Source organism: Aulostomus chinensis, chromosome 20 (genome assembly GCF_037954235.1).
Source record: "Aulostomus chinensis isolate RoL2024-O1b breed Wild chromosome 20, RoL_Achi_v1.0, whole genome shotgun sequence".
Taxonomy (NCBI): Eukaryota; Metazoa; Chordata; class Actinopteri; order Syngnathiformes; family Aulostomidae; genus Aulostomus; species Aulostomus chinensis.
In genome coordinates this window covers 17,782,561-17,797,600 of record NC_141339.1, presented here as the reverse complement: position 1 = coordinate 17,797,600, position 15,040 = coordinate 17,782,561, and the positions used below count along the sequence as shown (strand labels likewise).

The 15,040-nt window shown below is 40.9% G+C and overlaps 1 protein-coding gene across 1 annotated transcript in view; it reads left to right on the top strand.

Annotated features, from left to right (window-relative positions):
- nbas (NBAS subunit of NRZ tethering complex) overlaps nt 1-15,040 on the top strand; it is a 160,492-nt gene that overhangs the window by 85,741 nt on the left and 59,711 nt on the right. Inside the window, exons 42-43 of the mRNA XM_086190518.1 lie at nt 5,686-5,909; nt 6,136-6,246. Of these exons, the coding sequence (XP_086046644.1) occupies nt 5,686-5,909; nt 6,136-6,246 (335 nt within the window). The remainder of the gene's footprint in view (nt 1-5,685; nt 5,910-6,135; nt 6,247-15,040) is intronic.

The following is a 15,040-nucleotide window of genomic DNA, read 5'->3' as shown; positions in this document are numbered from 1 at the left end:
TTCCCTTAAGGCGATCCCAGTGGTCTAGTTTGGCTGTCGACTTTAAGACTTTGGTTCAGAGATGCAAAGTTTACAGGAGCACTCACTCCAATGGAATAATATTCTGAGCAAAGATCAGGACAGTTCACAAAAAAGGTACACAATGATATTCTTAAATACTATAATGTGTATCTGACATTGTTTGTGCAGAAAAAAACACCATAATAACCATATTAGAATCACTAAAACACCACCATGAAAGTGCAGTCGTTCGCAGAATCGCCTCTCACCAAGAAGGTTCCAGGTTGGTACTCTAAATTGACCGTAGGTGTGGCTGTGAGTGTGAATGGTTGTTTGTCTCTATGTGTTGGCCCTGTGATGGACTGGTGACCTGTCCAGGTTGAACCCTGCCTCTCGCCCAAAGGCAGCTGGGATCGGCTCCAGCCTAAAACACAAGATACAAGATAAATCAACAATCCATACGTACATTTCAAATAAATTGCTTTGGAATACATTTTAATATTTTTGCTTCTGTTAATGACAGACTCGTGACAAACCCTTAATACGCATAATGCCAGCAGCAGTAATAATATCCGGTGTGTGAATCAGTATTGGTATCGAGAGATAGTTTTTACATCGGTGGAAAAAAGTAGACTTCACCAGTGAATATGAAAACAGCCCTGTGATGTTAAACACGTACGTCTTCCTGCTCCGTGACGCTCAAACATCCAGCAGTAGGAGCAAGAAGAAAAATACATTGGCAACCGGAGGGGGACTTTAAGATTTCTTGATAAAACTGCACTAGTTTACAGTGACATTTTGCATAGCCTGCCCAAATGCCCAGTGCTGAACTGAGTGGAATAATGACTTCGACTGAATGATGTCCCCTTCATAGAAAAGCAACATGAACCCAATGACTTTTTCTCTTTTTGTATAAATTGTGTGCACTTGTACAAATTGTACCCTTGTACCAGGATCATTAGTACTCTATATTTTACCCTTGGGAGCCCTGTAGAGCAGAGTGGCTACAGAAAGGACCCTATTAGATAAATATGCTCTCTAAATGCACCACTACAGTTGACTGTGAATGTTTGAGACTAAGCAGCCTCTAAAACTCTGAGTAGATAAGTTGACTGCTAACTTACTCCCGATCCTCTTGTCTGTGTCTTCTTGCCTGGCGTCTATCTCGCCTCTGATCAGTCCCCACCATGGTGGATTGTGACCAAGAGTGCAGCTGAGCCTGTTTATGAAGTCATTATTCTTTCAGAATTGATGCTGGTTTCTTTCCCCTTTGCATTCCACCCAATTATCCTCACATACTGTTTACACCATTTGCAAAATTAGTGCTAATGAGTCCACTGACTGTAAAGCTAAGTGTTAAGCATAACATAAATACAACTCATTAAGATTATTATTATTATCTTACTCTCCTGAGAGGTAAAAAGCACGTGGGTTTCTTTATAACCCCTGTGATCTTTACCACACAGAGAGAGAGAGTGATGAACTAGGGTAGGTCGAGCAGTTCCACTGGATTGCAACACTGTAAAACATGGCTTTGTTCGTTTTTGTTTTTTTTTCTTGGCCTGCCAGACTAATCGGAAGGTAGAGAGCTACCACGGTTTTCTGCTCGTGGTGGGGCTCCAGGGATGACAGTGCTTTTGTTGTTTTCTGTCAGGCTTCTGACTGGGCAAACTCTTTGGTCCACACTGAAGTCTGTCAGCAACTACAGGATGGAACTCCAACAAATGTTGCACAGGCAGTCATGGTCCCCAGATAATGAATATTTGATTCATCCATTGCCACTCAGGTTGATTTTTTTTTTTTTTTTTTTTTTTTGTGGATTTGAATGAAATGTCTTCAAATACATCTGGATATCTCATTGTTCTCTCAGTTCATCACTTTTGATCTACTCCTATTATTGGGGCACAGTTCTTGATCAAATGTTAGCAGAACCTAACCCCTTGTAGTCTGTAGCCGATGCAATGAACTCCGCGCCATTGTGAGCGTTTGAGGAGCTGAAAAGGAGCAAGCCATGAAATAACTGCATCACCTAAAGGAGCTCAGGCCGGAGGAGGAGATGAACTGGAAAAAGATTTGGAGGAATTGTGAGGGTACAGCCTAGCGTAGGTGCTCTTTCTGAATCCAGCCTACGGTGCCGGTTCAGGACAGAGGTCTAAAACAAGCTACCTGTTCTTTGTAGCAGTTGCAGCAATTAGAAAATGCTAACGCTCAATGAAGACGTTAAGATTGAGCTTGGTAGCATGCTAGAGTTAGCATTTCACCATTTAATTGGTAAAGATTTCAGTTGCCACATTGTTGTTTTTGTTCTTGTTGTTGTTTTTTTTTTACCTCTACCTCCATGTGGCTGTCAGTCAGTTTGTTAGCAGGATGTCTTAAAGTCAAATGGATGGATTTTGATGGAATTTGATGGAAGGACTGATAAGATTACAAGGAACCAGTGATTAGTTTTAAGACGTGATCTGGATCATATTTGTAGATCCCAGACCCTGAAGACTCTTTCAGTCTAATGGCAAATTATACAATACTTCTTAGCTGTATTTTTGAAATGGTTGAAAGATTTTGCTTTTGGAATTCATCTACATCTGTGATACAGGTATAACGTTTGATTTTACACACTTCTACACTTCTGTACAAAGAGGATGCTGAGAATGGAGTTAATATGTATTGTGGTAAAAGATATATATAATATATATATATATATATATATATATATATATATATAAACTTCATTGGCTCGGTTTATCTCGCAGCTTTCCACCTTAACTGCACTCAAAGCACATGGCGCGCACGCACACACACACACAAACACTCACACACATTCCATGCAAGGTGCCAAGGTACTTATCAGGCCACACTGAAATATAAAGTTGATGAAAGTTAAAGGGCTTCAACAGTATGCTTTTATCACGGATTTAACCACGCAGCCTGAAATAGGCACATTTTATGGTTGCAACGTTTTGTTATGTAACTTCATAATATTGCATAATAATGTGGAAAATTATGACTGAAATGTGAGACATTTTAGATTGAGACATAAACTTTTTATTTTTACACTGTTCCCTCATTAGCGGCATCACAGGGTGGAGAGGAGTAAAGAGAAAAGAGCCCGTGGCAACAGTGGAATAGCTGAAGGGGGAGTTAGAGAGAGGGAGACAGGGAGAGGGAGAGCTCCCAGCTGTGCTATGAAATAATCCCTGTTTTACAGTTTATATATTCTCTCCCCTATGATGAAATGGATTTTTAACATCTTATGAAAGAAAATTAGCTATAAATTGGATAAGAAGGATTAAAAAAAAGGAAGTGTGGTCTTTGCTAATGTACAGCCATTTTGGACTGCAAAGACTGACTCCAAAGCCTCTCTCTCTTTCTCCTCTACTCACTTCTCCTGCCCCTCCCCTCCCCTCCCTCCACCCAGTTTACAACTCTTCATACTTTCAATAATCATCCCTCTCTGCAGCCTCCCCTTGCTCCCCCCTTCATGTCCTGCTTTTGAACTCTGCTGCCATGACTGCAGCTAACTTCACTTCTAAAGACACACATATATGTGTGTGTGTGTGTGTGTGTGTGTGTGTGTGTGTATATATGTATGTATATATGTATGTATGTATATATGTATATATGTATGTATATATGTATGTATATATATGTATGTGCATATATGTATATATGTATGTATATATGTATATATATATGTATGTACATATATGTATGTACATATATGTATGTATGTACATATATGTATGTATATATATATGTATGTACATATATGTATATATGTATATATATATGTGTATATATGTATGTACATGTATGTGTATATATGTATGTACATGTATGTGTACATATGTATGTACATGTATGTGTACATATGTATGTACATATATGTGTACATATGTATGTACATATATGTGTACATATGTATGTACATATATGTATATATATATATACACACACACACACACGTGTGTGTGTACGTTCTCTCTCACACGTGCAGGCAAACACACACTGTGAAAAAGGAAAAGAATTTCTGTGACAGACACACAGGCACACAACCACACCCACAACTTTGTTTTCAAGCTCACACATTTCCAGCAGCCATAATTACCTTATGCAAATGAGATCAACAAATAAACTATCTCATCCTGCTCGGTGACAGCATATAAGATACCCCCCCCCCCACACACACACACACACACAAAAAAGCCTAAGTCCGGAGCTCATTTAATTAGAGCAGAGGTGATATGAGAGATACAGTATTCACCTTCTTTTCCTTCTCCCTTCATATGACACTCATAAATGCATCTCCGCCATCAAATTCCCCACAGGCCTGAATCACACTAGCAATTATGCTTCTTGGTACATTTATCCGTATTCTGTAAAGGGGCATATTGAATTGCTTTCAGGTGCAGCACTGAATATCTTCCTCAAAGCAAAATAATAGATGTAAGGCCAGGATTGCTGGTTAGCCCCTACATTTTCCTGCCGATTATTTTTTTTTTTTTTTTGTGAAAATTACAGCTATTTTTTAAAAATAGCCTCATTAGTTTGTCGCGGCAAAGCGGTAGAAAAACCTGTGAAGTTTTAGATGCCACAGAGCGCAGGGTGTTTGAAGCTCAGTGTGTGACACAGTTTAATGATAAGCATTTAGAGGGGTTTACACCGGTCAAACGTGGTTTAAGCAGCGGTCGTGCACTTCCTTTATGGCTTCGCAGGAATAAACGCATTTGAAAGCAAACAAACCATAGAGACAGCATGAGAAAGTTCTTGAGATCTTCTCTGCACGGTTATCAACAGAGTTGGAAAATTTTTGATAACAAGACGTGATCGACATTGGCGTCCCTCTGCCTTTGCTGCATCTGACACTCTGATTTGGATGGAAATTGATAGAATTTTTCATCTCACAAATGCTTGGACTCTCAAGCCTGTTTCATGCATTGTTTCCTGTAAATTACTGCGAAAGTAATACAGGCACCAATCATGATTTTCACCACTGACACATGTAGGTCCATTCCAGAACATTCCCACCTTGCCGCCGTAAACACATTTAATGGCAACGCCGGGTTTAGGTGGGGCAAGAAGTCCCGTCACACATGGCAGCCTTTCCCATAAGTGTCCCAGCATTTTCCCAGCAAGGAGTCGTACATTTACTTTGAAATCTCCACTTCACCAATTTTCTACCTCAGTACCTGGTAATATTACAGACTATATGATGGGAAGGCTGTGATGTGAATGGAAGCAGGAAGATTACAGGGAAGGGCCTATAACTGTTCCTCCACCTACTGGCACTGCCATGTATGTACCAACCCGTGAAAGAGTGCAGGCCAGGAAATTTTCTATCGGTGTGCGGAAAAGATATTCTCAGTAATTTACTGGGAAATATTTGTGAAAGTGTAGAGGTGGGAAATTGGCAGTGCAGATTTTCCGGGGAATCTATTCTGGCTCTCATTCATATATGACTCTTTCTAGTTAAAATGCAGGAAGATTTCTGGGAGAAGCTGCGTGTGTTAATGAGGCTTAAATGCTTTTAATGTCAAATCAGCGACTTAAATTCTTTCCTTGTGCTCAGACAAGTTGGCATCATAGTAATGTTGCTTTTAGCAATAGTCAGTGTGATTCTTCCAATATAAACTCAGGTATTCAGTCGCTGTTTCTCTGTAAGTGTAACAGATATTGTCCGTTTCGCAGGCTGACCCAAAGGAGCTGATTCGATTGGTCACCCAGCACGTGTCGGCGTATTCGGACTGGCCGGAGGAGCTGCAGAAGTTGATCGGCCAGTTGCAGGTCTACAACGAGCGTCTGACGGACTTCACCCAGGCACAGGTGCTGCAAGGACTGGGACGAGGTGTGGATGTCCAGCGCTTTAGCTCCGACTCTGACTACAAGAAGGAGACAATCCTCGGCCTCACCGAGTAAGTGCGGAGCATCATTTGCTCTGCGGTCATATTACTGGTAATAATTTAAATGATCCCATAGCTGCTAAACTGTGCGGTGGTTCATGAAATCTGCTTTATTCGGTTTGAAACATCCTTCATTTTTCTACCACACATGCATGTGAGTGGGAGGGATGTCTCATCACTGTTTTAATGTGACGACATTTGATCATTATGTTTCTTCCTCTCTGTTTGTGTTTTTAAGGACATTAGATGACAGCGTGTACAGAATCTCAGTGTCGCTGGCTAAACGCTACAGTGTTCCTCTGTGGGAGGTCTACATGACTCACCTCGAGTTCCTCTTTACAGATAGCGGGTACACACACACACACACACACACACACATACACACACACACACACACACACACACACACACACACCAATGTACCAACACTATCAAATGTACTCTGCCATTGCATTTTTCTTCAATTCGCAGCTGATTGTCATCAGTTTCGATGAAGACCCATTTTAAGTCGGCAATAATGATTATTACATGTGATGCATTAAAACAGCCTGTTCAGACCTGGTACCTCCATCCACCCTGAACAATTCAATCACAATATGACAGCCTCAAATTCACTTTTGAACACATTGAGTGCTTCCTGAGATTGTGACCACATTTCAGGGTCCTCTGGATACGCACAAACACACTGGGCCACATCGAAGGATCGCCTCATCAGCTGATGCCTTTTGTTTAAACAGAAATATGCACCGAAAAGCGTGCAAACAGCAGCATATGAGAATGTCTGGTCAATTGAAATTTAGTTTTTGGTCACTTCCTTCAAAATGTAACCCTCAAAAAAATATTTTTGCTCTCTTGAACACAAAAATGAGGTATAGTCTCACATAAATGAGGTCTTTCAACCCTAAATTCCAAACATAATCATAGTAGTAACACGCTATAGCAAATTCGCATCGTCAGAGCCGGCCCCTCGTGGTCTCGATCACCCAGGGGGGATCCTAAGTCCATTTCTGAATGTCAAGATTCCTTCCATCGGGTTGAAATGAATATCAGATTACTGTAGTTGTAAAATTCAACCAGCATCAGAATTCTGGGCACTCAAGTGTAAAATTCAATGTTGAGCAGTCGGAGCATGTGATGTCCCAATAACCAATGAAAATTTAATGGTTTCTTCCTTAACCCACTCAACACACACACACACACATAAACACACATACACACATACAGTACACACCCGTGTACCCTTGTGTTTTGGAAAAATCATCCATGTAGTTTTCGACTAATCCTGCTGAGAGACAAACAAACAAGCAAACCAAGTGAAAACACAACCTCCTTGGCGAACCGTTGACCTCGGCGTCACGAAGTAATGCTCAAACATTTTAAACGTTAGCGAGTGAAACGTGACACTTCATTCTGCTATCTCAAATAGAACATCTGCAAATACTCTGCACAGTTCTTATTAATTTTTTTTCTGTCTTGGAATTCCATGTGAGCCAGCTGAAAAGTTGTTTGTTTGTGCTTTGTTTGGAGTTGAAATTCTGAGAGGTGTAATGGAAAAAAGGTGAATCTGAACAGCGCCACCGCCTCTGAAATATGACAAAGCTCGTCTGCATAAAAAGCATGCTTAAAACGCCCCGGGAGTAAATCAAACGTGTCGTGAATGTGTGTGTGTGTGTGTGTGAGGGAGTGTGTGTGTGTGTGTGTGTGTGTGTGTGTGTGAGGGAGTGTGTGTATGTGTGTTTTAGAGGGAAAGAGGATGTGTTGGCGTCTACGTTCATAAATTATTTGCTGGGTGACTTCTTAGCTGGGGATCTGACTAGCTCTGCACCTTTTCCTGTTTTAATAGAATGCCTTTTCAGCAGAGCTAGGCTGCATGTGTGTTTGTGCATACATGTGTGCATCCATGATAAATTTCCTCCTGTCGCATTCGGATATAAGGAAGAATGGTTTATGGACTGTGCTTAAGGATAAATTATAGCCTATACCTTCCTCAAACACCGCCACAGCTGCTGCATGTGTTTCTACCAAAACTCTCTGGATCATGACAAATGCTCCAGCAATACCAGATTCCTGACAGGAAGCATCTGCGGTATGCAAATTGATTCAATGGATGGATGGATGTTGAGAATGATAGTAATAGAACAGGCAGGCTAACGCTAAAGTAAAAGGAGGACAGAGGTTAGTTTTTTTTATTGATCGCTGCAGGGAAATTAATTCCTTTTATAGAATTCTGTCTGATGGTGCTGGAATTACTCATCAAGGAATGTCAACAGAAAACTAAATGAGGTATTTTTTTTTTTTTAAGTTGAAAATCTGTCATATAGACTTCAGTCAAACATTATAATGCTTCAGAGGGACGGCTTTTAGGATTTAACATGAGTGTGGGGCCTGGAATGCTGGATTTTGTCTCTTGCAAGTCAATATCAAAGGGAAGTACTCTGCTCTGGTCTGATCAGACCAGGGAGCTCCAGCCACACACACACACACACACACACACACACACACACACACACACACACACACACACACACACACACACACACACACACACACACACACAGACAAACACCTTGCAAAGTGTATGTTTTTTCCTCTTTTACTCTATCATCACTTTCTCGTTCTTAAACTAAAACCATCAATCCATCATCCATCCTTCCAATTTCAACCGCTTTTCCAGAAGTCCAGTTTCAGAGTTAGCAGCTCTAGCAGGGCACCCCAAACTCCAAGCTTTTCTCCAGTCACATGGAGGCGTTCCCAGGCCAGCATAGAGATATGGTCCCTCTATCTGCTCTTAGGTCGGATCCGCGGTCTCCTCTGAACTTCCTCCCGAGGGAGACACCAGCCGCACTTCCAAGAAAACGCTTCTCTCTGTCTTGTTCTTTTGGTCATGACCACGGGTGAGAGTAGGAGCCAAGACCAACTTTTAGATTAAACTTTGCCTTCTGGCTCAACTCTCTTTTCTTGTTTCACTAAAGCATTGTTTATTAATTATATAGCAAAGAACATCAGCAGATTGTTGACAGTAAGCCATCAGCATATTCTTATCCCACTCCTTTCTGCAAAGGCACATTTTACAAATTCTGTTTAAAAAAAAAAATCATTAAAAAATAATTATCATGTATATTTTGGCTTCTAATTGTGCTCTCCTTTTACAGTTTTATTCAAAATAATTCCAATAAAAGGCGATTTACTCTTTACTCTGCAAATGCACTTGTTAAGTGAGACAAAATCATTGAACTCTGCACTAAAAGCATGAGTGTATATATCATCTGTATATTCGTAGTAGATAACGCGGGGGCATATTACATCACAAAATGTGTTCAGGTCAGATGAGAGATGCCGAACATTTTATTGTGAAAGAGAAACTGCAGATTTTCAATCAGCTTTGTATCATTACGTCATTCTTCCTGCTCCAGAATCACAACAGCTTGTCTTCCATGTTGTCAACCAGAACCACTGAGGTGAAACAGACTTCTGATTAGAGAGGAAATGTAATGGCAGAGTTTTCGTTTTTTCAACTAACACAGAAGAGGTAAAAGTAACGGCTTTGGAAGGCAGCGATCCCAGAGCATTCTTCGTACTTGGAGGTTTATATCCCTCACAAATACGAGCTCCTTGAATAGAAAGCTAAAATTTTGTGAAAAGATCATCTACCGAATGCTGAAATAACTTCTCCAAGTGTTTTAAAACAACAGGATGCAAAGACGCAAGGTCTTTAAATGCCTACAGAAAGAGTGCGAGCAGAGGGGAGGTGGGGATCAGATGAATGGAGGAAGAGGAGAGATGGATGATAGAGCCAGAGTGTCCCTGAGACAGTCCTATTAACACAGAATAAATGGTTTAGAGGAATCGATGCGGTGCGAGACACAACCATTGTCAGTCCTTCTCTCTGCGTGTATGTAGGTCTTTGTAGATGTTCCCAGATGCCCTTTACGGACACAAATTCTGAGCATTTTTATTGACGTTTTAATGGCAGCAATTAGGAAATGACTTTTCCCGGAGATAAGTGACATATTTCCTTTTTTCTTTTTGGGGGGAAAAAAAACTTACAGAAATACCTTTCCAGTTCCGTTGGTGTCACATTTGAAGTTCTTTTTCTTGTCAGCGCATTTAGCAGTTATCCCAAGGTAACCCTTGTTCAGATATATTATTATCACCAACTATGAGATACTTTTTCCTCCTATTTACCGCTAGTACTTCTGCTGCGTTCAGTTGTTGCAGTAAAGATTTTCAGGAGAAGCCAGGAGCAGCACATCGATCCAAGTGAGGCAGGTTAATTTATATACACATTAAATAAATTCCGACTTAAATTGCAACCTCAAGGAACACCTCTTGTCTCCACGTTTAACAGCTTTTTTTAAAATACATTGATTTAACCATACATTGAGAAAGTCCAAAGTGTTCTTGAAAATCAATAAACCAAGTGAATATCTTTACATTTTTGTTGTGTGAGCTACGTGTTTGTTAATTCAAGTGTGAAGGGTACATACTTTGATCAGTGGGGCTGTGAGTTTTGGTGGAAGCCAATTCGATTTTTTTTAATCAAAACGGTCCGTTGATCAGTCATGTGTGATTTGATTTGGAAAACTCAAGTCACAGGTGTGTTTCCACCAATTAGCCCTTTCAAACCACCCCGACTGTAACACCATGTCATTAACACTGCACCCTGCATTTCTAATTACCTTCACCACGGGAGGTCGTGTTTTTGGGTGACGTTTGTCTGACTGTCAGCAGAATTACGCCAAAAGTACGAGGCGGATTTTCTCCAAAGTTGATGGAGGGTGTAGTCATTGATGGAGGGGGAGGGATGTAGTAAAAATTCACAATCCAGTAATCTCAACCTGAAATCGAAGTAATGTTCCTATAAGTTTTTAAAATAGAGACGGAGCTCGCATGGTCTTGAAATGTCATGGAATTTGAAAGTGTCAGTTTCCAAAGCTGGATTTGGAAAAAAAAGACATGGAAATTGACTTGATGAATACATTGATATCAGAATATACAGTTAAATGTTACTTGGTAAGTTTTGACATGGATTTGTTTTTATTTTTCACATGTGAACAGACGTGTCTGAGAATATATGTTCATGAAAAACTCGCTCGGTAAAAGTTTGAGTGCGAATCCCGGTGGAGATGGGACCAGCCGTCTAGCTTGGTAATGCTTGGGGTCAATTTAGGTTAAAACTCTTCCTCATTTCCCAGAATTAACTTTGATTAATGGCATTCTCAGTATCATCAAGCTTCATGTAGGTATAATATTGATTTTGTTCCTAATCGTTTGCTGTTATTTGTTCCTAAGCTAGGTTGTTCGTTTGGCTTCACCTTCCAGTTGATTTCAAGCCTAGTTTTTTTTTTTTCTTTGCTTTCCCCCAATACTGTCTTATTTTAGCAGTCTTATTTATTACTGGCAGCGTATGAATTGCATTGGTGATTTATCACAACATAGCCCATCTTGCTGGGTTTGTTGTCTTCTCCAGGATTTGCTCGCAATATTTACTGTTCTATGAATAAAGGGAAGGATTATTTCTGACAGGGAACACCAACAATGTTTACCGCTTGGGCTGAAAGTCAGTTGATCCAAATAAACAAGTTTGCCGTTTTGAACAACAAACCTGAAATCACCTCATTCCAGTTTCTACCTGCTGCCAGAAGCTGCTTCACCAGTTCCGTGCTGGTCAGTGTTGATGATTGTGATGATGATGATGATGATGATGATGGTGATGGTAATGATGATGGGAAATAAAAATGCGACTTCTCAAGAAGTGTTGAGGAATCCTCCCAGACGAGCGGTGCCTTTGGATCATTCTCGCATCTGGTGACCTGATTTTGCACTTAAATGATGCCACCATATGGCGCGTGTACTGTTGTACACAGTGTACAGTTGTAAGTGTTTGGCTCCACAGCTGGCAGACCTTTATAACCTGTAGAGCTGTTAGAATTTCTCTTGTTCTGGGTGAATATGACACATCTGCAGATTTGCTGTTTCTGCCGTCAGGGGGGTGTAACAGGGTCAGATCTCCCGGACCCAAAGAGCCCTTTCACCTCTATCAAAAACATATCGGGGAAGTTTCTCTTCGATCGCACACAAGTGAGATACATGGCAGCCTTGCGTGCTTCCGTAAGAAAAGTTAAAGATTCTCTCTGGGATTCCCGCTAAACCAGAACGTAAATACTGGATGCCATCACTCACAAAAAAGCTTCCGCACTCGCTCGTTGTGTGGTAGTATTCCCAGCCTTAATCCCATTTTAGATAAATACAAATCACAAATTATCTCTGCATGTGTGACCATGTTGACAAACTGCATCCTGAGTGGAAATAGACTACTTGCTGTTTGCACAATACCATCCAGGAGATACTACTATTACTACCACTGTGCAGTAAACTACAAGCTTGTCCTGTATCATGATGTGTATTCATTTCGGTGTTGATGATATCGCTTTCCTGCCTGGAATAACAAATGCGGCACTCAGTAGGGATGTGGATCATGCTGACACACACACACACACACACACACACACACACACACACACACACATGCTAGAGATGGGGTTTATGTTTAGGGGTTATTGATGCGCTGCTCGCAGAATCTCTTGAAGATCCGAGCCAGAGAATGACCCGATGCGCTACCACAACAGCCTGTGGTGATCTGCTAATGGTTTTGGTATTTCTGGTCGCATTGAACAGTTATTTTAGACAGGAAAGGCCGCATAACATGGCAATCAGGTGAGATCTTCAAACAAGGCAGCAGGTCAGTTTATGTCGTCAGCCTCTCATTTGCCCTCCTGCAACACCATCTCAGCCTCCACCTCCTCCTCCTTTGGTGTAGGATAACAGCAAATATTCGCCAATCCGCTTGTTAAAACCATCTTTTTCATACATTTATTATCAACAAGTGTTTTCTTTTGTGGAAATCTCTCTACTTGCATCTAGAGACTGAAATTTCTGCCCATTATTTTCCCAAATAGCTGAAGCTCTGGAGAGTTTCGGGATAAATTTATTGAATTTATTTTGAAAACATAGCTCACACTGCCATCTTCTGGCAAAACTACTTATTGCGTATTGTAATTAATGTCATTAGCAGTGGATGAAAACCAATTTGCCTTCCCATCTTTTTGCCACATTGACAACTTTTGCTACAGAATTCACTCGGCAATTCAGTTGAAAAACAAATACAAGGAGACCATGAAATCTCCGCTCAGGAAAAGCCTGGGATGGCCGTGCCTCGAACTCGGGATTTAAATAATGATGCGATGGGAAACGAGATGAATCGCATCGTGTTGAATGTAAGACAGCGCTACGCCTCACTGCCTTATTGTTCTGAACTCTACTGACTAAAACATGCTGAAAACCTCTGCCAGACTGTAATTTAGAAACAAATTAGCAGCAATGATCATAGAAAAATAACTTACATGCATACAGTGGAACAATTACATGTTGAATAATAATATCAGTGTTCACCCCCCCCCCCCCCCCCCCCACACACACACACACACACATTTTTAATTCTGGCTGATTACCATGGCAATTATATATGCCTCTGAATTTGCTAACTTGCAGCCTTTTTTTTTATTCTGGAGATAATGGAAGTGAGAAATAACAGAATATGGTAATGTTAGATGGGGCAAAAGTTACCTGAAAGAAGAGGAGAATGGAGCGAAGAGGAGCAGCTTTGGAGAACGACAAATACTCAGTGGGATTAAATCGGGTTATCACCTCGGCTTTTGAAATTAACAAGTAAAGATTGTAATGAGAAGCTTCTTATATTACATCCGTATGAAAACAAGAGGAGTCAAATAATTCCAGGCAGGCGGGCAAGCAGGCAGTGGTGGCGGTGAAGCACGCATGCAGCAGACTAGTAATGAAAATATTAGCGGAACAAAGAGGGAGCTGTAAGCCGTGCAGGGAAGGAACAGGCTTTTAACCCTTACGTCAGGTTTTTTGACATTTGAAAGCAGTTAAAAATGCCTGAAATGTTTTTTTTTTTGGGGGGGGGGTTGCCTTGATATTTGCTGTTTCCTTCAAAAATACATAAATAAAATCTCACAATACACAAAAATATTTAAAAATTATTACAGTTTTTTTAATGCCCATTTGGCCCCTGGTTGGGTCAAAGGGAGGATCTTGAAACTTTTTTTTTTTTTTTGACAGCATCATATGTTCCCTCTTCCACATTGCCAAGCCATGTTTGTACCCTTAAAAAGCCAACAGTAACGGCCCGCTGCTCCGAACCAGTGAGGATGGATTACTGTGACATTAACAGTAACTCCTAGAGATGGAATGCTGGATTGGGATGATTGAAATCAGACATTATTCACAGTTCTGACACCAGATCGATGGCGCTGATCCAAGTCCAGATTCCGTTCCATTCTGGATTCTGGGTAGAGAACATGAACAGTATGTTAAGGGTTAACACATCAGAGTGGTTTTATCGCACCTGTGGTGGAAAACTTTCGAGTTACTGTTGTTGTTTAAGCCCCAAAGTAACCAAAGTGATTACCTAGTGAAACATCAGACGGTGATTGAGGTCTCAGGCTGCCGCTTGTGTTCACTCAGCTCCTGTTGCGACTGCGATTAGTGTTATTTACATTATTGAGCTAATTGTCAGTCGCTACCACACAGCTGCACCGGGAGATGCTTCTCACTGAGCAGTGATGGAGAGTCCAGAAGAAACATCGTCCTCTTTCATGTCTGCTTCTGACAAATAAACCGATGTACGCTCACCTCGCTTAGACAGCCACAAATTGCTCACGGGTTCTCTTTGGCTACCTGCAACTATCTTTCCTCCACATTTTCTCTTTCATTCACTTGATCGCCCCCCTCCATCCGGTCTCTCTCTCTCTCCTGTGTTTTGGTTGTGATCTTTTCACTTTTCCCCTCATTTTTATTTTCAGTAAAAAAAGCAGCAGCAGCAGCACACAACTTGGACACATCCTGAATAAATGGCTAAATAGGTTTCCAGACAGAATTTGATCCAGCTTTCAGCCCCGCTCTCTCTCTCTCATTTTCTTTCTCTTTCTTTTTTAAAAAAAAAAGTCAGTTTTTTTTCAAAGCATTGCGTCTTTGGTGATAAGCCTGCAGATTGCCGAGCCTTTTTTCTTCTTTCTTTTTATACCGCATTTTTCAGAAATGACTCTTCTTCGGTGCTAGGT